The 24,513-nt window shown below is 41.9% G+C and overlaps 1 protein-coding gene and 1 pseudogene across 4 annotated transcripts in view; one reads left to right on the top strand and one right to left on the bottom strand.

The window, feature by feature from the left end:
* Window positions 1–24,513, top strand: part of LOC118664989 (glycine N-phenylacetyltransferase-like) — a 51,529-nt gene that overhangs the window by 13,732 nt on the left and 13,284 nt on the right. Inside the window, exons 2-5 of one of the 4 annotated variants that reach the window (XM_036325769.1) lie at window positions 11,236–11,332; window positions 19,238–19,660; window positions 21,938–21,975; window positions 23,585–23,680. In XM_036325769.1, coding sequence (XP_036181662.1) covers window positions 23,603–23,680 — 78 coding nt within the window. In that variant the 5' untranslated portion in view covers window positions 11,236–11,332; window positions 19,238–19,660; window positions 21,938–21,975; window positions 23,585–23,602. Of the gene's footprint in view, window positions 1–11,235; window positions 11,333–19,237; window positions 19,661–21,621; window positions 21,976–23,584; window positions 23,681–24,513 lie in introns of those variants that run through there. The other 3 variants (XM_036325771.1, XM_036325772.1, XM_036325773.1) reach the window with 3 other exon arrangements.
* LOC118665549 lies at window positions 22,760–22,882 on the bottom strand (annotated as a pseudogene).

A 24,513-nucleotide genomic window follows, 5' to 3' on the forward strand; every position in this document is an offset into this window, starting at 1 on the left:
CCCTCTCAGGACTGCTTTCATTGTGTCCCATAGATTTTGGATTGTTGTGTTTTCATTGTCATTTGTTTCCAGGATGCTTTTTATTTCTTTTTTGATCTCTCTGGTAACCCAGTCTTTGCTTAATAGCATGCTATTTAGCCTCCAAGTGTTTGATTTTTTTTCAATGTTTTTATTGTAGTTAATTTCTAATTTTATGCCATTGTGATCTGAGAAGATGCTTGTTATGATTTCTATTCTATTGAATTTGAAGAGACTTTGCCTATGTACTAATATATGGTCTATCTTTGAAAATGTCCCATGTACACTGGAGAAGAATGTATATTCTGTACCTTTGGGTGAAATATTCTGAAGATGTCAATTAAGTCCATCTGATCTAGTGAGTCATTTAGGATTGCTCTTTCTTTGCTGATTTTTTGTTTAGAGGATTTATCCAGTGGTGTCACTGGGGCATTAAAGTCCCCTACTATGACTGTATTGCTATTGATCTCTCCCTTGATATATTCCAGAAGTTTTTTTATGTATTTGGGTGCTCCTGTATTGAGTGCATATATGTTTACCAGAGTTATATCTTCTTGTTGAATTGCTCCCTTTAGTATTATGTAGTGGCCTTCCTTATCTCTTGTTATAGCCTTTACTTTGAAGTCTATTTTGTCAGATATAAGTATCGCAACCCCAGCTTTTTTCTCATTTCCATTTGCCTGAAAATTTTTTTTTCCATCTCTTCACTCTCAGTCTGTGTGAATCCTTTGTTCTGAGGTGGGTCTCTTGCAGACAGCAAATATATGGGTCATGCTTTCTTATCCATTCAGCTACCCTGTGTCTTTTGATTGGAGCATTTAATCCATTTACATTTAATGTTATTATTGAAAAGAACTTGTTTGTGGTCATTTTTATTCTTAATGTTTAGCATTACAGGCAGAAGAAACCATGTGTTTCTTCTTGTCTTTCTGTTTCTTCTTTTTACAGCAGTCCCTTTAGCATTTCTTGCATTGCTGGTTTGGTGGTAATAAACTCTCTTAGCCCTTTTTTGTCTGTGAAGCTCCTGATTCCACCTTCAATTTTGAATGATAGCCTTGCTGGGTATAGTATTCTTGGATTCATTCCCTTGCTTTGCATCACTTTGTATATTTCATTCCATTCCCTTCTTGCCTGGTGTGTTTCTGTTGAGAAGTCAGCTGATATTCTAATAGGAGATCCCTTGTAGGTAACTTTCTGTCTCTCTCTGGCAGCCTTTAAGATTCTTACTTTGTCGCTGGTGTTTGCCAATTTAATTATGATGTGTCTTGGTGTTGGTCTTTTGGGGTTCATCTTGTTTAGCACTCTATGTGCTTCTTGGACTTGTGTAGTTTTTTTCTTGCCAGTATCAGGGAAGTTTTCTGTCATTATTTCTTCAAACAGGTTTTCTATTCTTTGCTTTTCCTCCTCTCCTTCTGGTACCCCTATTAAGTAAATGTTGTTTTGTTTTGCGTTGTCCCAAAGCTCCCTTAAGCTCTCCTCTTGCTTTTTAAGTTTTGTGTTTTTTTTTTCAGTTGCTCTTGTGTTTGTGTGTTTTTTCCTACCTTGTCTTCTAATTCACTGATGCGGTCCTAGGCCTCTTCTAGTCTGCTGTTTAAGCCTCCCATTGTGTTCTTTATTGCAGCTATGTCATTCTTCATTTCCTTTTGGATCCTTTTCATGTTGGTGACATTCTCATTCAGCTCCTTATAATTCTCATTGTGTGTATTTGTCATCCAGCCGTTTGAGCATCCTTATAACCATTACTCTGAATTCTCTCTCTGATACGTTAGCAGCCTCAATTTCATTTAACTCCCTTTCTAGTGACTCCTCTTCTTTTTTCCTTTGTGGATTGCTTTTTTGTCTTCCCATGTTTTGCTGTGATGTTTTAATTGTAGCTCCGATTGCTTTGCTACCCAGTTTCTTTAGGGTATGGTGCTCCTGGTGTGATCTCTCAGGTCTCCTGGGCTTGGTAGGCTAGCGTAGCTCCCTCCTTGGGCTATTTGGGTTCTCTTCATGAAGGCCTGCGAGCTGGAAAGGCGCAACTGAGGTGTCTAGAAGTCAGCAGCCGTGGAGGGGGTGTTCCAATTTTTGTTGTCTTATGCCCTTGGTTGAAATCGCGCGTGCCCCGCAGGGACTCACAGTGGCACCCAGGAACCGTGTATTGGGGTGGTGGGGCTCAGGAAGCCTGCATTCTGGCAAGATGTGACTGTGGTGTCCAGAGTTCTGTAGTTGTGGGGTGGGCAGACTCAGCTTTCGCTGCTGCCTCCGTGGTTGGATACACGCAATCCCAGCAGCAGTTCACAGGGTCACTGTGGTATGTTTGCCAGCAGGGTGTACTGACACACTCTGAAGGGCCCTGGCACTGAAGCCACTGGATTGCAGTGTCTGTGGGCAGGTATCCCAGAAGAGGGAATTCAGCGTTTCGACAGCCCAGCAGTGCACCCCCGTTTGTTGAAGTGTGTGACCAGCAGGGCTCCCAGCGGGGCCCCAAGGCTGCCTGTGGAGCGGTGGTCTTGGGAGACCTGCATGCTGGAAAAGCATGCAACTGTAGTGTCCAGAGTTCTGCAGCTGTGGGGTGGGGAAACTCAGTTTTTGCTGATGCACCTGTGGTGGATAGGCTCGCATTCCCAGTGGTGGCATACAGGAGCACCTGCCCTGAGTTTGCTAGCGCAGGTGCACTGAAGCACTCTGAAGGGCCCTGGCACGCTTAATCGAGGCGTCTTTGGACAGGTATTCAGGATGGTGAATTCTGAATTTCTACTGCCCAGGGGAGTGTGTCTCTATTTGTCCAAGATCAGACCCAGCAGAGTCTCACTGCGGCTTCCCTAAGTGCCCTGTGGATAGATGGGCTCAGGGGGAGTGAGCAACTGTGGCGGTGCTGGCGCTGAGCTCTGACGCACTCTGAGGGGCCCTGGCGCTAAAGTTGCGCAGCTGGGTGTGTGTGGCAGTTATTCAGGCAGAGGGAATTCAGAATTTCTACTTGGGGGGCAGTGCACCTGTGTCTGTACAAAACCACACCCAGCTGGGGCTCCCAGTGACTCCTAAGAGAAGTCTATGGAGTGGTGTGCCTCGGAGACCTGGCTCTGGAGACGCACGAATGCGATGTCGGAGGTCTGCCGCTGGGGAGGGGAGGCTGCACTTACTGCTGCGGGCGCGTTGCTCCTTTGGAGGTAGAGGTCCCAGGGTCTGCGAGTCTGCGGGTGGGGCTGCAGGATTTTGGCTGGAGTGGCTGCCAGGTCGCAGGCAGTGTCCAAGGCCTGTCTGGGTGGTGGTGCTGATGAGTTCCTAGAAGAGGCCGCTCTCCCCTTCAGGATGGCATGGGCTCTGTGCCCGAGTCCCACAGTCTGAGAGTGCCCGCAGCGGTGGTAGTCTCTCCCTGTCCCAGAGAGCCTGGTCTGCCAGCCTCTGCGGCTCCTGCCGGATTTAACTGTCCCTCACTCACTCGCACACACACACCACACACATCCACACACTCTCCTCTCATCCCCTCACTCACTCATTTTCTATCCCTCTCCTCCGTCCTTCCAGCCGCCATCTTTTTTCTGTTTATTGTTTCTAATAATTTGTTTGTTTGTTCTGGGTTTTTTTGGTGGAGCCTTTTGGGCTTTCTATACACAGAATCATGTTATCTGCAAAAAGTGGCAGGTTTTGTTTCTTTCTTTCCAGTTTGGATGCATTTTATTTTTTTCTTTTGCCTGATTGCTCTGGCCAGGACTTACAGAATTATGTTGAATAACAGTGGTGAGAGTGGGCATCCTTGTCTTATTCCTGATTTTGGAGAAAAAGCTTTTAGTTTTTCACCATTGGCTATATTGGCTGAGGGTTTGGCATATATTGCCTTTATTATGTTGAGGTACTTTCCTTTTGTACCCATTTTAGTGAGCATTAAAATTATAAATGGATGTTGTATCTTATCAAATGCTTTTTCTGCATCTATTGGTAAGATTATATGATGTGTATTCCTGGTTTTGTTATTGTGGTGCATTACAGTGATTGACTGGATATGTTGAAACATTCCCATGCTTCTGGAATGAACTCCTCTTGGTCATGATGTATTATTATATATATACTAGGAGCCCAGCACGCAATTCGAGATCGCGTGGTGCCACCCACCCTCGAGTCGCCTAAGGATATTTTCTCATTTATTTTTAGAGAGCATGGAAGAGAGAGGGAAAGGCAAAGAGAAACATCAATGTGAGAGGGAGACACATCGATTGGATGCCTCCTGCATGAGCCCTGACCTAGGCCCACAGAGCAGCAGCCCCTGCAGCCGCTGCGGGTCTGGCCCTACCTCACTCCCCGGGCCCTGCAGCCTGCTGGTCCCACCCTGCCCCACTCCCTGGACCCCTGGACCCTGCAGCCTGCTGGTCCAGCCCTGCCTCACTCCCTGGACCCTGCAGCCTGCTGGTCCAGCCCTGCCTCACTCCCTGGACCCTTGGACCCTGCAGCCTGCTGGTCCAGCCCTGCCTCTCTCCCTGGGCCTGGCAGCAGCCACGGCCTGGCAGCAGCCACTGCCGGTCCAGCCTTGCCTTCCTCTCCCACCCTTGAAGCAGTGGTGGCCATTGCTGATCAAGCCCTCCCCCAGTGCAGGTGAGAGGAGGCCCCTGCCACCCCGCCCCCGATGCTGCATGGGCAACCCCCTCCTGTCAGGTTGACCCATTATGGCATCCTGGTTAATTAGCATATTTTGTCCTTTCCCAGATCCTTGGGCTCAGCTGTAGCTTGTACTACTCACTCTTGCAGGAATACCCACTAAGTCTCCTTGCACATCCCAGCTGAAGAGATCTTCAGCCACACCCAAACTCCTCCCCTCTCCAGGCTGAGCCCTAATGTGAGCTACTGGTTGCAGGGCTGCATCCATGGCTCATCTCAGCTCTTTTCCCTTCTCATCTCCCCATTTTGGTACCACTTGCCCACCTTTAGATATTTCAATGCTCAGATCTCTCAGGAATGTTTGGATGTTGAGCAGGGAATTTTTTTTGGAGTTTTAACTGTCAAATTGTTGAAACTTCAAGGAGAGAGGCCAAGGGGCTCTCTCACACTGCCATTCCTCTGATGTTGCTCCTGACTAGAATTTCTATATTCTAGGTCCATATTCATGAAAGAGAGAGAACTTACTCTAGTTTGGGCCCTGTGTCTATCTAAAATATGATGTACTATGATTTAGGGGTCAATGTCATATGTAACACTGGTGTTCAGGTCACATTTACGTAAGGGATTTTTAGATGAAGTTACCATAGGTAATGTTTACTTAAATTTAGTGAAACAGAATCAACGTTGTAATCTTTAAAATGCCCTTGGTGCTTGAAAATAGGTGCCCCCTGGGCTGGTAAAGGATGACATAGCCAACATATAACAACAGCCCTGTGATGCCATGAGCATTCTCTGAGCAGCCATGGGCTTCTGGCCACCCTGCCTATACAATGAGGTAGCAACTTAGGAACTCAGTTAAACTCTGGACCTCCATTCCCAGCCCTAATTTACATTCCAGGATGTGGTCCTTCTGGCAACAATGACACATCTTGGCTCTATAATAACAGTAAAAACCCCTGATTTAAGACAGTGCCAAAGAAAACACAGAGACACAAGGAAACAAGGGATACATGTCTACATGATAATAGCTTATATCTAGAAAGCACTTAATAGGTTACAGGCAGTATTAAAAGTACTTCATACATTTTAATTCATTTAATGCTCACAACTGCCCTGAGAGATAGGAATGGTTGTTACAGAAGAGAAAACCACACCAGAGAGTGTTACATCTCTTGTCTAAGGCCACCCAGCTAGTAAGTGCCAATCTAGGAACTAAATTCATTTGTATGGTTTCCAGCCTAGTACTTTTAACCTCTTGGATATAACCTGTGAGAAATTGGAATGGTTCAATAAATGCTGACAAATGAGCTGAAGTATGTGTTCCTGATCATTGTCTTAGTTTCCTTATATGGAATTAGAAAGAATGATGGTTTTATTTTATTTTGTGGAATTCAGTTTTAAAGGAAATAGCCTAAATGAAGTGCATACCACTGTATAGCTTAGAAGATTAAAACTGTTTATTAAACCTTCTTCTTGTTTGTGTCTGGAATAATTACCTTAGAGCAATATTAGATTCTGGAAAACAGCATTCTCTTGTTGACTATGAATCATCATGTAATTCTTCCCCTGTATCCTCCCCATTTTATAAAAGTCTTCCAGGTAGTCAGCAGGCTTAGTTTATAATCCTTTAGCCAATCAACGTTGACTTGCCCTACAAATGGAATTGCACAAGGCTCAGGTACTGACTCCAATGCCTGCAAGATTTGGGTTGGCTTAATAGCTTCTCTTAGAGGAGTTCCAACACTGATATTGAATTCAGATATATGAAGTTTTTATAGACCTTTTTGGAATTCCTTCTAGTGTCCCTAATCCCAGATAATACAAAACCTAGAAAATAACTCAAGTCTTATTCTTTCAGGAAACACATGGTAAATGATGCATGGAAATTGCTTTCCTTGTCTTTAACCTCTTGACCCTAGCTAATAATTATTATTTTTTTATTGCTTAAAGTATTACAAAGAGTATTACATATGTCTCCTTTTTTTCCCCCTGCCCTTGACAATCCACTGGCCTCCCCTACCCCCCAGTGTCTTATGTCCATTGGTTATGCTTATATGCATGTATACAAGTCCTTTGGTTGATCTCTTACCCACCCCCCTCCTGCCCTCCCACCCTCCCCGGCTTTCCTGCTGTAGTTTGACAGTCTGTTCGAGGCAGCTCTGCCTCTGTATCTATTTTTGTTCATAAGTTTATAATGGTCTTTATTATCCAGAAATGAATGAGATAATGTGGTATTTTTCCTTCATTGACTGGCTTATTTCACTTAGCATAATGCTCTCCAGTTCCATCCATGCTGTTGCAAATGGTAAGAGTTCCTTCTTTTTTACAGCAGCATAGTATTCCATCGTGTAGATGTACCACAGTTTTCTAATCCATTCATCTACAGATGGGCACTTAGGCTGTTTCCAGATCTTTAGCTAATAATTATTAGAAGAGGACCAGACTCCAAAACACTAACTGTGGCTAAAAATGTACCAAATTGTTAGATTAATACTATTTAGGTTCAAGGAACAATGATCAACTTGAGTATTCTAAGCAAAACCAAAATGTTTCATTTATATGCATGAAAAACAACAGGTCCCAAAAGGAGTCACTCAACCCTTAATGCCTAGACTGCACTTCCCACTTCTCCCAGGAGTGGAACTTTGAACCAATCAGTCTGGAATTTCTTAGTCAGCATTAGTGACTGCTCCATAATACCCTCTGCCTTCCATTAAGGGAAGGCAGGGGAGGGTAAAAGTAGGTTTACAGTTGTTACACAAATAAATACAATAATTAATAAATAATAATTAAGAATAAACTCTGCTTTGCATACACACAACTGTAAACCTACTTTTCCCAGCTCCTGTATAAAGAGATATATGCCACAACTTCTGTAGCCATTCACCAATTGATAAACACTTAGGTTGCTTCTTGTCTTGGCTATTGTAAATAATGTTACTATGCATGTGGGGTACAAATATCTCTTTGATGAAGTGTTTTCACCCCCCTGACTGGGCTGGGATTGGGGTGGGGCATGGCAGACCAGCCTCTATGGCTGTATTGCTCTTTGATAACTCAAATAAGACCTACCTGTGCCCCTCTGAGTTCCCCTGTCAAATAGCTCCTTGTCTTGGCTCTGCACATGAGCAAAATGCTACTACTTGAGCCCTGTAGACAGGAACTCAGACTGCCCAGATCCCAGTGCTACCTATTGCAATCCCTGCCCCACTACTCTATCACAATCAGATTCTCAGTGGTTAAGACCACAGATTCCCTGGCAATCCCCATGGGGCAAGATTGGAGAGGGGCTCCACAATGGTAGGGGCACAGAAGGTCATCCCTGGGTCCAAGCTTGTCACAAAGTCTATTTACTTATAATGAAGCTGCACCAAAGTATTGCTAAATAGAAAACAACTCCACCGTTAGGTTAGGAGAGAATTTATTTGAAAGTATTATTGCAAGAGGAGAAAGGAAAGGGGGTTGTTATGATAGGGAAGGGGAACTATTTCAACATGGAGAACCCCAGACCATCTGAAAAGTCAAGCAGAAATGACTGTTCTTTTGTAAAGAGGATTAAGCCAGGTACATGAGTCTTCCCACTGCCAATTTCAGCCCAGGCCAAATGTGGGTCAAAGTTCAGTTCTAAGCAGAGGATAGAAGTTTAAGTTTGGTTAAGTCCACTAACACTTTGCTAACACATCAGAACTTTGTTCTGGTGGATTGGTGGCGTTGAACAGTCAAGCTAACCATTTATGAGGTGTCAGAAACAGCTAGAGCTCTGCCAGAGCACTGCTGCTCTGAGTCCATATACTCTTCTGAATTCTGCAGGGCAGGTTCCTTCTCAAATCCTGCCCATTGCACTAACTGTTGGGTCCAAGCTCCTCTGCCAGGAGCTAGGCCTTCTGGAACACCAGGTCTTAGATGGAGAAGCCATGAGAAATTGTGGGTGTATAAGAATGAGTCTTTATTGCAGGAGCTAGTGGCCATATAGCCATCAGACAAAACAGTTCTTTACAGCAAAGTTCCATATAGATCTCCACACAAACCAAATAAATCTTTCCTACAAAAGCACTATCCTCTTCTGTGCCCACAGCTATTATCTGAGCAGCCACACACTGCCCCTAGATTCATCACTTCACATAGTAGTAGCACCTGAGCTCTCTGCCTCAACAGTTTCTCCAACCTTTCCAGCCTTACATAGTAGCTACACCAGTCTGTGCCTACCTCAGCTTCTCCAGCACACTCTAGCTGGTCATTACCATGTATTGTACCATTTAAACAAAAGAGGCCTTTAGCCAACAATGACATCAATCATTTGGGCTACAGAAAAGCATGCGTTCACAGTATACCATGAGATCACTGTGGCCTTGCACCTGCTTATGGTATCTTAGGTTTGAACATTTTGATTAAGATTCCCATGTTCAGAGTGGCCTTGACCATTCTGGCATACTAACAACAAGGTCTTGACTATCTGGGGTCTCTGGTGTGGTTCCCACATTTAGAGGTAAGTCTAAACAGGGCTAGAGAGAAGCCTGAAAGGAAGGGAGGAATGCAAGAGAGGCAGGATGGATACAGCTCAGAGAATGTTTTGCCCTGAATTCAGCCTCTTCTTGGTAGGGACTAAGAATGGGGTTATATGCTGACTCATTCCAGGGGAAGGAGAGAAACTGAACTCAAGTTTGGTTCCCAAGCAGTTTGTTCTGAAATATCAGTGGGGATTCACAGTTAGCTAATCATTCATGAGACAAACACTGGGAATTTGGAGCATCAGCATCTGGCTTTATTAGAGGTAAACAAGAAGGACAACCATGTGTCTTAAGTCAAATGGGGGAAGGCTGGTTCCTTGCAGTGAGCCATTTCAGGAATGCATCAGCCAGAGAATTGCATCTACTGAAATACGCTTTGACCTCAGTCTTTTGGCTAGCTTTGAGAATTAGCTCTACAAGTCTTTTTGCTTTAATTATTTGAAGGGTACTGTTGAAGATTTTAACTGCTATGTAATGATTCTGAATATGGCTGCATGAGAGAAGTGTTGGAGGGAATGTGGAGCACATGGAAAGCCCCTCCACTGCTATAGGAACATAAACTAGTGCAGCCACTTTAGGAAAACACTTTGGCAGTTTCTTATGAAGCTCAACATACGTGTGACTGTGCACATGCACTTCTATGCATTTACCTAAGAGGAACAAAAACGTATGTTCAAGTATTTGTACATGAATGTTCACAGCAGCTTTAGTTATAAGCATTAAATATGAGAAACAACACAAATATATTTTAACAGGTGACCAGATAAGCAAATTTTGGTAGATCCTTGCAATGAAATACTATTCAGCAATATAAATAAATGAACTGTTAATATAGATAACAATTTGAACTATTCTCAAAGGCATTTTACTAGTGAAAGAATAGACTCAAAAAGATTCATATTAAATAATTTCTTATCTTTGATACTCTGTAAAGAAAATCAAATTAATGATTGTTAGGAGCTTGGAATAAGAGAAATATGGATTGCAAGGGACATAAGTAAACTCTGGGGTATTCAAATTGACTATTTTTATTATGGTACTAGTTACATAAATATGTACATTTTTTTAAAACTCATCATCAAGTGTCCACTTAAAGTTGGTAAATATTATTGTATGTAAATTACATCTCAATTAAGTTGAACAACAATAAAAATAGTCTGAAAAAATTAAATATATAATTTAGACCTCATATTTCCAATAAGACGTTCTAAATACCAAAACACTAGGAGCAGGATTAAATAATTTTAAATATTTTTCAGATGGCTTTAACACATAGTTGAGTTTGGAAAATGTTTTACTACAGCGTTTGTTTGTCTTCTATATAAGCGTTCTTTTATTTATTTTTATTTTTCGGCTCTAGAAGCAAGAAAAGATATGCTTTATTTAAGTTAAAGTGATAGCAATAATAAAAATGGTTGACACATACTGATTACTACTCCATGCCAGGCACTCTTTAGACGTCAAATTAAATGTCTCATTTACCATGAGCCAGATTGCATGGAGACACTCAATAGACATTTTGGATGATAGTGTGGAAACTGTTGCTTCTACTAATGATAATAATAAACAGGATACTAATAATTATAATAATTAATTGAGTGCTTACTATGTCCCCAGCACTGTTCTAAGAACCTTACATGTATTTATTTATTTAATTGTTCAACTACTCTATGGGGCAGTTGCTATAGTCATTGTCATTTATAGAAGAGAAAACCAAGGCAGGGAAGAGTTAAAGTAAATTGCCTAAAGGCATATAGCTTCTAATTGGCAAGGTGAGGCTTGTCATGAATTAAAGTTAATCTCAAAGGATGCTCATTCATGCTTAGAGCATATATTTGTTAATCTCAGTGAATCCTTAATTATTGGAAAAGTGGATAATGTAAAAATCAAAATGAAAATTTAAAAATATTTTTTAAAGATTAAAATATATGAAAAATAATTTTAGAAAGAGGCATCTGTGCTTTCTGCCAGATGTATTCTTCCTTAGAGTTAATGAGGAGTTTAGTGAATGGGCACCAATGAAATGGCTGGGATAAAGGCCAGACCATTAGCTAGAACTGCCTATTAGGTCTGTTTTGTGTCTTAGTATGTCTTTTAGCACTTCTCATTCCTTGATGTTTCTTGATCCCCTCTTTAGGATAAGGTACCTGCCAAGATGTTCCAATTATAAGACCCACGAATGCTGCAGATGCTAGAGAAATCCCTTGAGGAAATTCCTCCCTGAGTCCCTAAAGGTGAGAGTGGAGCCTTCTAGGGAAAAAAGGAATAGTGACTGCCTATGAAATATGTGGGAAAGAGAATAAGCATTCACTGAGCCCCTGTTCTGTGCCAGGCATTCACTCATCTTGCATCTCACATAGTTCACATCATCTTGCTGCCAAGCAGGTATATTATATCCATGTAACCAAAGAGAATCTGGAGGCTCAGTTCTATGACTTGACCAAGATCACACAAGTAGTGAGTGGCAACACTATGATTTGAACGCACTATGATCTTTGCTATGTGATGACCCAAAACCATTCCCTTCGGCCCTTCTAAGAACTATGTCAGAGAGCAATGCAAGTGTTTCCAGAATTGCAAAGTTGTCTGAAACTAACTCATTAGTGTTCTAATCATTCTTTCCAAAAATCAAATGAGTGGTGAAACATTAACCATTATGATTCTTCTTTGCAATTAATAATGGGTCTATTTTTATTTTATCAAACCCAAATTAATTATATCTAATTTTAGATTATATAGATATTTAGTTTTAGAAATGGAACAATGGTCTCGTACCATAGAGATATTCTTTGTTTTTTGTTTGTGTTTTATTTTTTTTTTCAATAATACATATTGCAAAAGGACTAGAATATTTCCAAAGATAAAAAGTGCCATTGCATTATTGCATTATGATCAAAGTATCAATTCACCAAAAAATGCTAACATGTCTACACATAACAACAGAAGCTCAAAGTATCTGAAGTGAAAACTGATGGAACTGAAAGAAGAAATAGGTAAATCCACAGACATAATTTAAGACTCCAACACTTTACTCTCAATAATTTATAGACTATATATAAAACCTGGAAGGATATAGAAGAGCTGAGCAATACTATAAGCCAACTTGAACAAACTGACATTTACATAATACTTTCTTTAACAATAGCAAAATGCATATTATTTTTAAAAGCATATTGAACATTTATCAAAATAGACCATATTTAAAATTTTTTTAAAGAATTGAAGTCATATCAAGTATGTCCTTGAATTATATGGAATTAAAAATTAAAAGAGCCCTAGCCAGTGGATAGAGCATTGGCCTGCAGACTGAAGGATCCCTGGTTTGATTCTGGTCAAGGGCACATACCTCTGTGGCAGGTTCCTTCCCAGCCCAGGCCCTGGTCAGGGAGCTTGCAGGAGGCAACCAATGGATAGATATGTTTCTCTCACATTGATACTTCTCTCTGTCTTTTCCTCTCTCTTCTATTCTCTAAAAATCAATGAAAAAATATTCTTGTGTGAAGATTTTTAAAACAAATTTAAAAGAGACCTGAGAAGTATCTGGAAAATACCCACATATTTATAAATTATACAACACACTTCTAAATAACTGATGCTTGAAATTCACACAAAAATTAGAAAACATTTTATTTGAATGAAAATGGAAGTACATTTCTATAGTTTTGGGATGCAACTAAAGCAGTGATAAGTGGGAAATATATAGCATTCAGTGCTTGTGCTATCTATATATATAATATAATCTATATATATAAAAGGTTAATAAGCAAAGTGTCCCCTCAGGAGTTTGACCCCTCGCTATGATGTGCACTGACCACAAAGGGGCGATGCGGAATGAGGAAAGGCGAAGGCCCTGGCAGGCAGCTGGAAGGCCCCAATCGGCCCTGATTGCTGGCCAGGCCTAGGGACCTTACCCATGTAAGAATTTTGTGCGCCAGGCCTGTAGGAAAAGAATAACGGTCTCAAATCAATGCTTTAAGTTTTCTCCTTAAAAACTAGCAAAAGAAAAGTAAATAAACCCTAATGCAAACAGAATTAAGGAAATTATAAATGATAAGAGCAGAAACCAATGAATTTGAGGGGAGAAAAACAGTTAAGAAAATCAACGCCTCCAAAAAACTGGTTCTTTGAAAAGATTAATCACTAAACTGACTAAGAAATAAAGAAAAGAAGACAAATTACCTACATTAAGAATGAAATAGGGGACATTACTACAAACCCTATACAATTTTATAATGATAAATAAAAACATACTAGTATCAACATTAGGCCCATAATTTCCACAATTTATGGCCTGTGAAAAAGCACTAATTACCAAAGGTCACTGACTCAGCTAAAACTAAAATCATCTGTTTTGGTAGGCATCACCTAATATTTGTCTCGTTTGTCTATATTAATACTTAACTACCTTCAATTAGCAATCCTATATAATGAATTAACACATCCTACAGATAGTGAACCTTTTATTTTTTTTGGAGCAGGAGGGAGTAAATAAGTTTGATGCTCTGTAGACTAAGACATTTTTAGCTTGAGTGGCTTCTTTGAAAGTTTTTCAGATTAAATGTTTTTCTTTCATGCTCTATAGTGCAGATCTCTGGTGTTTGAATCATTCTTCTTGTGTTAAATGGATCTCAACTTTTTGGAAAAAACTCTTGACACTACTCTTAGCCCAACTCAATTGAGCAAAGCAAGCCTCAGTATTAGATCTTGGCTTAGGGATACTATCATGTGCAGAGAAACCAAGAGTGATTTCAGTTTTTTAATTGAATGTATATGAATTTCACTGGTCTCTAACTCCAATGTTAAAAAGATTTAACCTCTTTCTTTTTCTTTTTCTTTTTTTTTAAATATATATTTTATTGATTTTTACAGAGAGGAAGGGAGAGGGATAGAGACTTAGAAACATCGATGAGAGAGAAACATCGATCAGCTGCCTCCTGCACACCCCCTACTGGGGAAGTGCCCGCAACCAAAGTACATGCCCTTGACCAGAATTGAACCTGGGACCTTTCAGTCCGCAGGCTGATGCTCTATCCACTGAGCCAAACCAGTTAGGGCTAACCTCTTTATTTTTCAAAAAACTGCATTTAATATTTATATTGAGTCCTTGCTAATGGCAGAAATTTAATGATATTATAGAAACTTAGTAAAATCAAAGTTTGCCTCTTCCTCTTTGTCCTTAGTCTGGCATAAATGTTTCATGGCAAGGGTAGGAAAGCACAGGGTCAGCTGTGGTCTTTAGTCATTGAAATGTTCATTAATCTATTGGTCCTGGTCTTTGGCATCTTTCCATATCATCTGCTGAGTCATCATGTGTCAGCCTGAGGTCCTGTCAGGCAATTTCTTTTTCCCTCTGCCCAAAACCACAAGGCCCCTTCCAGCCTACAGAGGGTCATTCTTAGCTTCTTCAATGTTTTTCTTCTTTTAAAAAAATATATTTTTATTGATTTCAGAGAGGAAGGGAGAGGGAGAGAGAGATAGAAACATCAATGATGAGAATCATTGATTGGCTGCCTCCTGCATGCCCCCTACTGGGGATAGAGCCTGCAACCCAAGCATGTGCCCTTGACCAGAATTGAACGTGGGACCCTTCAGTCTGCAGTCTGATGCTCTATCCACTGAGCCAAACCACCTAGGGCTCAGTGTTCTTCTTGATGGCCCCATGTTTCAACAAATGCCTGCAGAAAAGTCTAAACAGACTGCCCAATGGATGATGTTCTTGGACTTTGGCCATCAAACATTTTGCTTTGTCTCTACTTACTAAATAGGCAGGAGCTCTTTTAACCTTCCTGAAACGTAATTTGGAAATATGTGTAAAGAAAAAAAATCTTTAAACAGCCACTGACATTTGACCCAGAAATCCCTCTTCAAAATTTTGTAATAATAGGTATATTTGCAAAGATTTTTGCAAATTAATGTTCTGTGAATAATACACTGTTAAACTAAAAATTAGAAAACAGTAAAATGACCTGCAGTAGGAAATATAAAAAAATTAAGTTAACATTCTTTTCTATAATGGATAGTAGAGGCCCAGTGCACTAATTCATGCATGGGGGTAGAGGGGGTGATCAGGGTTTGCCAGCCGGAGAGAGGGACTGCAAGAGGTTGACCAGCTGCCCCTGATCTAGTTGTGCAGATGTGCTGAGGTAGCAGCAAGCAAAGACCACAGACAGAGCTCCCCAAAATGGCCTGAACACCTGAGGTGGAAATACAGCTCTACTTCGTTGCCCGTGCTCAGGCAGCCTCACTCTCCCCAGGGCAGAGTTTCTGACAGACAGACAGGTCGTCTCTCCTACCTCAGCCACACATTTTCTCAGGGCTCCACCACCAAGCAGGATAGGTAGCTGATTTCGGCTAATGGTGGCACACCACGATAGGAGTGCTAGCCAATCAGTGGTTGGGAGCCCCGAAAGGCACAGGGCCAAGCTAGAAGTGGCTGATGGGGGCAGAAGGGCGTGCATGGTGCAGTGGCAGAGGTAAGATGGTGGTGGTGCTTACTTTGTCTTTGCAGTTAGGCTGCTGCCTTGTCCCTTTTGCCCCCTCCAAGCTGCTACTCTATCTCAATCAGCATCTGGATCATTCTCCTCCTACAGGCTTCCCAGACCCAGATTCTCTGGTGCCCAGAGCCTTAGCCAGGGGAAGGGACCAGCTGGGGGTAGGGACCTAGGGAGGTTGGCTGTGGGAGCGCACCAAGGGGCAACACCTGCATTGACCATTTGCCCCCTGGTTGTCAGTGCATGTCATAGCGGCTGGTTGACTGGTTGTTCTGGTTGTTCCAGTTGTTTGGTCATAATGGTCTTTTAGGCTTTAATACACTGAGTGGCCAGATTATTATGACCACCTGATGTTTGTAGGCAAATTAGCTATAATTTCGCGCTGAAGTTGCTAGAGGGCCAGACCATTATAAATAGGGAAGCAGGTTGTTTACCACGACAGTAGAAGTGATTTTTTTCTGAAGATATGGGTAAACAACACGATTTAACAGCCTTTGAACGTGGGATATATTTGAACGTGAGTGGCCAGATTATTATGACCAGCCCATCAGTACTTCGTTGGGCCACCTTTTGCCTTCAATACTGTGGCGATTCTTCTTGGCATTGACTCCAGGAGATGTTGAAAGGTGATGTGAGGGATCTGACACCATGCCTGATGAATAGCACTGTCCAGTTCTGTGAGATATGATGGTTGTGGAACCAGCTGCCTGATGGCTCTTTTAACTTCATACCACAAATGCTCAATTGGATTGGGATCTGGTGATTGTGGGGGCCACCTAAGCAAGGTAAAGTCTCCCTCATGTTCTTGAAACCACTCCTGCACAATACGAGCACCGTGGCGTGGCACATTGTCTTGTTAGAAGAAGCCATCTCCATTGGAATACGCCATCAACATGATAGGATGAACTTGATCAGCATACTTAGGTATGTTGTGCTATTCAGATGTTGTTCCACACGAAATAAAGGGCCCAAATCATGCCAGGAAAACATGCCCCAAACCATAACACTGCCCCCACCAGCTTGAAGGGTTGTATTCACACATGTGGGGTGCATGCTTTCATGCTGTTTCTGCCAAATTCTCACTCTGCCATCTGCATGTTGCAACTGGAAACGTGATTCATCAGACCACATGACTTTTTTCCAATGCTCAACTGTCCAATCCTTGTGTTCTTGTGCAAATTGGAGACATTTTATCTTGGTAACTGCAGACAGCAAAGGTGTTTGAACAGGCCTTCGGCTTCCATATCCCATATGATGCAGTGTATAGCTAATTTGCCTATAAATGTCAGGTGGTCATAATAATCTGGCCACTCACGTTCAAATATATCCCACATTCAAAGGCTGTTAAATCGCATTGTTTACCCATATCTTCAGGGGAAAAAATCACTTCTGTCATGGTTGCTTCCCAATTTATAATGGTCTGGCCCTCTAGCAACTTCAGCGCAAAATTATAGCTAGTTTGCCTACAAACATCAGGTGGTCATAATAGTCTGGCCATTCAGTGTATATATAGACTAGTGGCCTGGTGCATGAAATTCATGCACAGAGGGGAGGGGGTTCCATCAGCTCAGCCTGCACCCTCTCCAATCGGGGACCCCTTGTGGGATGTTCGACTATGGGATTGGGCCTAACCCGGCAGTCAGACATTCCTCTTGCAATCTGGGACCACTAGCTCCTAACCGCTCACCTGCCTGCCTGCCTGATCGCCCCTAACTGCCTCTGCCTGCCTGCCTGATCACCCCTAACTGCCCTCCCCTGCCGTCCTGATCTCACCCCCAACTGCCCTCCCCTGCTGGCCTGATCTCACCCCCAAGTGCCTATGCCTGCCTGATCACCCCTAACTGCCCTCCCCTGCCAGCCTGGTTGCCCCCAACTGCCCTCCCCTGCTGGCCTCATCTCGCCCCCAATGGCCCTCCCCTGCCAGCCTGATCTCACATCTAATTGTTCTCCCCTTCTGGCCTGATCGCCCCTAACTGCCTCTTCCTGCCTGATCACCCCTAACTGCCCTCCCCTGCTGGCCTGATCTTGCCCCCCAACTGGCCTCCCCTCCGGGCCAATTTTGTTCTGATTGGTCAGTTTCTATGCCAGTCAGCATCAAAAGCTCTACCTCCTAGGCAGCCATTGGATCCTCACAGTTCACCCATATTTGGTTCTGATTGGTTTGTTTCTATGCCAATCAGTGTCTCTGGGCCTATCTTTGGGCCTGATCAGAGAGGCAGGGCTGATCAGCTGCCCATGCAGAGGCCTGGAAAGAAAGAGAAAGAGAGGCACGGCTCCTGGCGAAGTCCGGAAAGAGAGAGGCAATGGCTGATCAACGGATGCTGCAGATCAGATCCTGCCTCTCTCTCCTGGCCTCTCTCTGGGCCTAATCCTCAGCCCCCTTGGCAGCCAGTGCTGGGTCACTGTGCCCGCGCCGGCAGCAGTCAGTGCTGGGTCACCACGGCAACCCAGCACTGACTGCAGGACTGACTTCTGGTGTTCTGTCCAGCCTTCAGTCAGTCGTTACAGAACCTGGGTTTTCATACATTAGGATTATAAAGTCATTAAAATGATTATATAAGATTTGTGTTTCTGGACATTAAAATATGACCATTGTATAGTATGTGTATGTGTGTGTGGAAGGGCATAAATGTTAGACAAATGTATATTAGGTAATTTCATTATGAAAGCACTCTTGACAACTGTAAAAACAACCCGGAGAGGTAAAGAAACTAGTTTAAGATACAAGGGAAGGGGGTAGATGCCCTGGAATCTTCTGAGTGACTGAGTGCAGGTGATGGCTGAAGGAGAGAGAGGACTAGGGGTCTGACTTCCAGGACCGGGTACAGAAGGATCCCAGTCTTTTGTTGTAATCAACTGTGAGATACAGACCCTACTGGGACCTAGGAGTTCACTCTGTTGATAGTGACAGAATACTTTCATTGTCCTTTGTCCTTGGAGAAAGAGTAATAAATGATTGTAATGACTTTAATCCAGGAGATAAGATTGAGAATTAATACTCTAAGAGGGACAAGACTCCTAAAAAGGGCAGAAAAAAAAAATGCAAACATGCTCTGTACTGGTCCATGGACTGAGGGAGCACTCAAGCTTTTTGCACTTTCTCTGTTTTTACTTTCGCTACCTTGTCCCAGTTCCTTGAATTAGTTACTCTTGTTGACTCCATGATGAAACACTCTACTAATGTGGTAAACAAGGATAAGCGTGATGAGGACAAGATAGAGACAGCGACAAACTTCCCTCCTTCGTTGTCTCACACAGTGGCATTGATATTCAAATGATCACTTCTATGAATCCCACCTTACTTTTCTGAGGATGGTAGATCAAGAGTTAACGTGGGACAGTGAGCACATTGGAGTGAAGAGGCTCTGGGTTTAAATTCTACCTAACTCAGCCACACTAAGCCTCAGTTTCCTTCTCTACGAAAGTGAGACTAAGAAGTGCCCACATTGAGTCATATTTAGGATGCTTATCTGCAGCCTCGGAATGGGCAGTGGTGAGAGCACAGCTTATACTAAAAAAGGAGGATTCTAAAAGCTTTAGTAACACCATTCAAGTGATATTCTGGTCTCCATATGTGTAAGAAAATAGATCTGATTTTGCAAATCAGATCTTATCCATATCTTTCCTACTACCTTGCTCTTATTACAGGTACTTGAAATGGGAAGGGAAAGAAGAAGGTATAGTCTACACAATCTGACCCTCCTTCTAGTGTCAGCCTGGCAGTCTCGCACACGTTGCAGAGACATGGCAAGGCCCGTGGGGGCAAAGAGCAACCTGGCATTTGGTGGGTGTAGCTCAGATGGCACACTGTCAGCCTCTGAACCTTGCAGAGCCAGCTCCTTCACCCTGAACCCAGAGAAGAAGAGCTGGATTTCATGAGAGCTGACGCCATAAGATTTTGCTTTGTGCACTGTCCACCTTACAAGCCTCAGCTCAGCAATTTCTGGAATGCACTCTGTTAGATCCTGTTGAACTGCCTGCATTAAGAGGTAATTGCATCATGGGGAAGTCTTCCATTCTCATTTATCTCTGGGGACACCTGTGAAGATTGGTGTGGAGACAACTCTCCAGGTAAGGACTCATGCTCCTCTCCTCCCCCAAAAAACATAATCATTGTTTTGTGATCCTCTCCACTTACATGACACAAACCTAAATGTCATATTGTGTTATGTTCAGAAATACCCTGTGCCTTAGGATAAGAAATAACTTCAACTTCAGTAATATACATCTAGCACCTGCTCTGTAACAGGCAACTCGTTAGGCACTGAAAAATTTCTTACAGATTTGAATAGATAAATGAATGAATGAAGAGAATTTTGGGCACTTTCTGGAAGTAGGTGAATGGAACACTTAATATGGGAGACACTGAAAACATGACCATATTTAATCCTCCTGGTTATATTATAAATTCTTTTGGTTTTTTTTCCAATGGATTTTAGTTGCATCATACATTAATTAAAAAAAATGTACAAATTGACCCTTTTAATTTATTTCATTTTTTCCATCACCATTTATACTCTCTAAGCCAAGCAGGTCAAACTTGCGGTCCGTGGCCCACAACGAATATTTTGGTGGCCCAGCCAATATAATGGTATATAAGTAATGTTTTAATAAAAATTTCATAACTTAATTTTTACAATATCTTGTTATACATAATTATTAATAATGAGCTACAACGTCCGCTAATGACTGATTACTATAATCATGTTGCATTCATGTCCCTTACGCGCCTTACATGCAGGTGCACCATTTCTCTCCACTAATACTAGCAGCAAATAGTCTAGCAGCCGATTGCCACATCATTAGTCTTAGACTGACTTGTTTGGTGCGCGCAACAGGGAAATATTTTGCTTTCAGAGAACAAGAAAAATAGATTTATTTGCGTTACGCTTATTAATTTGTGCAGTTAGTATCTGGTAAGTTAATGTTCAAGAAAAAAGATTAATTTTTATTAAAATGTCCTATTATTTTATGCTAATGATTACTCATTTATTTCAGCCCTTTGTATTCAGCAGGTCTCTATCGAAATAAACCTACATTTATATGAAAATTGAAGCTTTTGTTTTTTTGCGGCCCACATAAACTTCAACCTTGTTTCTTTGGCCCGTGTTAGCCTTTGAGTTTGATAGGCTTGCTCTAAGCCCTCTTTCACCTCCACCCACCCCATCCACTGTTGTCCATGTCCGTGAATTTTCTCTCTCTCATTTTTTTTGGGGGGGGGGGGTTCAATCCCTCCAACACTCCCAACACTCTCCCCCATCCCAGAGCTGTCAGCCTGCTCTCTATCTATGAGCGAGCCTCCTTGGAATTCCTGTTTACTCTTGATTAGTTCAACCTGCTTGTGCACAGGATATGTTGAGGAGAATACAGAAAAGTTAATGTGCCAGCGTGTGTTTCTTGGCATCTAGAAGGGTTCAGGAATCTGGAGAAGGGGCTGCTGTAAATTATTAAAGAGTCTAGAGACGAAACATAATTTTGGAAGGCATTTTGGGGAGCCAGAGAAGACTTAGCTAAAGAAACCAAGTCCTCTGTCTCTCTGGATCCCTTGCTTTTTATTCATACAAATTGTCCTAAGGCAAAGTAGATATACAGATCAAAGGCAAGGTTTAGTGCACAGAATCCATTGTCAGATTGGGGGAACTGCCTACCTATGGCTGTTCAGGTGTTTGGCCACTAGGAGGCAATAAAATGTAGATTAAAATGCCCTCAGAGGCAGCAAGCAATCATCTATGCAGATCTTTAGGTGTGGGGAAATGCCCTTAGCCATTTCCAGCAGGCAATCCTTAAGGTTCCATCAACCTTTTTTTTTTTTTAATATATTTTTATTGATTTCAGAGAGGAAGGGAGAGGGAGAGAGATATAGAATCATCAATGATGAGAGAGAGAATCATTGATCGACTGCCTCCTGCCCACCCCTGACTGGGGATCGAGCCTGCAACCCAGGCATGTGCCCCTGACCAGAATCGAACCTGGGACCCTTCAGTCCTCAGGCCAACGCTCTATCCACTGAGTCAAACTGGCTAGGGCTCCATCAACCTTTTGATGAAACTTCTTGCATTTATGACATGCTGGAGTTAGCTTCCGGCATTAATGGAAGTTTAAAAGTCAATAAAGTGGTGGGACAACCTGATGACAGAGCCACGTCCTTGAACATGGGACCCAGGGGGAGGTTCTCCACCTCACACTCTGCTGCCTGAAGATTCCACAGCGTGCTTCACGGGTTCTATTAAGAAATCAGCTCACCTGTTGGGGGAGGAAACAGATCAAAGTACACTCTTCTAGATCACTACACTCAGAGGACACATTTCACCTTCTGGAATAATCTGCTGCTTCTTGTCTTTGCCCGAGGATCTCTGCAGAGACTGAATGAGAGAACAGCTTTGCAGGTGAGAACAAGGGAGAATCATTGCTCTGGGACCCCTCGTCTCCTTTTGCTTCCCCTCTGTAGGGGAGTGATTCAGAATGCTACTGCTGGGTGTGCGTGAACATTTCAGAATTCATTAGTAATCAGAATTTTGCAGGGAAAAAGAAAGCATTTCCATTTGAGGAACCTGTATGAGGAACCTAGGGTGTATAGGGCAGTACCCTAGTTCTGTGAGAAATTCTTGACGGACTAAAGTCAGGCTTTTGCTCTGAATTGGTAAATAAATGTGGGGAAAAAAACCGAGAGTTTTCCATTGGTAGATAAGTAACAGAAAATGTAACAGTCCCTAGGAAGGAATATGCTGGTTCAGGTGACATTTATATAGCACAATTTGTACATGTATCATGCAAATGTTATTTTTTTAAATCCTGAACATTCTAAAGGTAGTCAGGTTTTTTCCCCCTTGGATAAATAATGACTAGGAAAATTACGTTCCCTGCTTAGAGCTTCAAAAGGACAATGTAGATTCTGGTACCAGGACTATAATTCAGATGAGATCAATTATTAACTGAAGGGCATAAAAATAAATGTAATTTTAATAATCTCAGATGAACTGTCACTTTTCCACCCTTTTTATGTTAAGTTAAAGTTATCCCCTATGGCACCATATATAGCATAAACTTCATGTGAATGGGTCTTAGAGTAGGAAAATAATGATAAGTCATACCTGATTTACCATGTGCCAGATTCCATGGATTCTCCCCCATTTAAACCACATCACAAATTCTTCTTTTTTTTTTTTTTTTAACTGTCTTTTCCTGAAATGTTGCAGATCGGTTACAGCAAACAGAACGGCGACCGTCAAGGAAAACTGTCACTCTGGGCTCCTTTTTGAACATCACAAATTCTTGTGTAGAAAAAGAGTCACTCAATAGACTTTTTGGATGACAGTGTGGTTAAATGTTGCTTCTACTAATGATAATAATCAACAGGATACTGATTATAATCATTAATTGAGTGCTTACTATGTCCCAGACATTCTTCTAAGAACCTTACATGTACTGATTTATTTAACTGTTCAGTTACTCTGTGGTGCAGGTACTATAGTCATTGTCATTTATAGAGGAAAAAACCAAGGCACAGAGGAATTAAGTAACTTGCCATATGGCATATAGCTTCTAATTGGCAAAGTCAGGCTGGCTTGTCATGAATGGAAACTTAATCTCGAAGGATGGTCATTCATCCTTAGAGAATATATTTCTTAATCTCTGTGGATCATTAATTACTAGAGTGCTGTATGATGTAAAAATCAAAATAATATTTTCAGAAATATTTTTTTATTATTGTCTACAGTTTTACATATGTCGTCTCTTTCCCCAATTGATACCTCCCCCCTCCCCAGCCATTTCCATCCCTGGAAAAATAACTTCAGAAAGAGGCACCTATGCTTTTTGCCAGACTTATCCTTCCTTAGAGTTGGTGAGGAGTGGGATGAATGGGGCACCAATGCAATTACTGGGATAAAGGCCAGACCATTAGCTAGAACTGCTTACTGTGTCTTCTTTGTGCCTTTGTACTAGTATGTATTCCAGCACTTCTCATTCCTTGATGTTTCTTGATCCCCTCTTTAGGATAAGGTACCTGCCAAGATGTTCCAATTACAAGACCCACGAATGCTGCGGATGCTAGAGAAATCCTTGAGGAAATTCCTCCCTGAGTCCCTAAAGGTGAGAGTGGAACCTTCTAGGGAAAACAGGAATAGTGACTGCCTATGAAATATGTGGGAAAGAGAATAAGCATTCACTGAGCCCCTGTTCTGTGCCAGGCATTCACTCATCTGGCATCTCACATAGTTCACATCATCTTGCTGCCAAGCAGGTATATTATATCCATGTAACCAAAGAGAATCTGGAGGCTCAGTTCTATGACTTGACCAAGATCACACAAGTAGTGAGTGGCAACACTATGATTTGAACGCGCTATGATCTTTGCTATGTGATGACCCAAAACCATTCCCTTCGGCCCTTCTAAGAACTATGTCAGATAGCAATGCAAGTGTTTCCAGAATTGCAAAGCTGGCTGTAACTAACTCATTAGGGTTCTAATCATTCTTTCTGAAAATCAAATGAGTAGTGAAACATTAACCATTATGATTCTTCTTTGCAATTAATAACAGATCAAGTTGTATTTTGTCAAACACAGATGAATTAGGTTTAGTTTGGGGTGACACAAACATTTTAGTTTTAGAAATGGATCAATGACCTTGTACCGTAGAGAGCTTTGTGTTTTTTGGCAATAGCATATGTTACAAAAGGACTAGAATATTACCAAGGATAAAAAATGCCATTGCATTATAATGAAGGTACCTATTTACTAAAACAAAAACAAAAAATGCTAAAATGTATACACCTAACAACAGAGGCTCAAAGTACCTGAAGTAAAAACTGATGGAACTGAAAGAAAAAATAGGTAAACCCGCAGATATAATTTGGTTTCTTTTTTTTAATTGAAGTTCTTTATTGTTTAAAGTATTACATGAGTCTTTTCCCCCACTGACCTC

Source organism: Myotis myotis, unplaced genomic scaffold (assembly GCF_014108235.1).
Source record: "Myotis myotis isolate mMyoMyo1 unplaced genomic scaffold, mMyoMyo1.p scaffold_m19_p_10, whole genome shotgun sequence".
NCBI lineage: Eukaryota > Metazoa > Chordata > Mammalia > Chiroptera > Vespertilionidae > Myotis > Myotis myotis.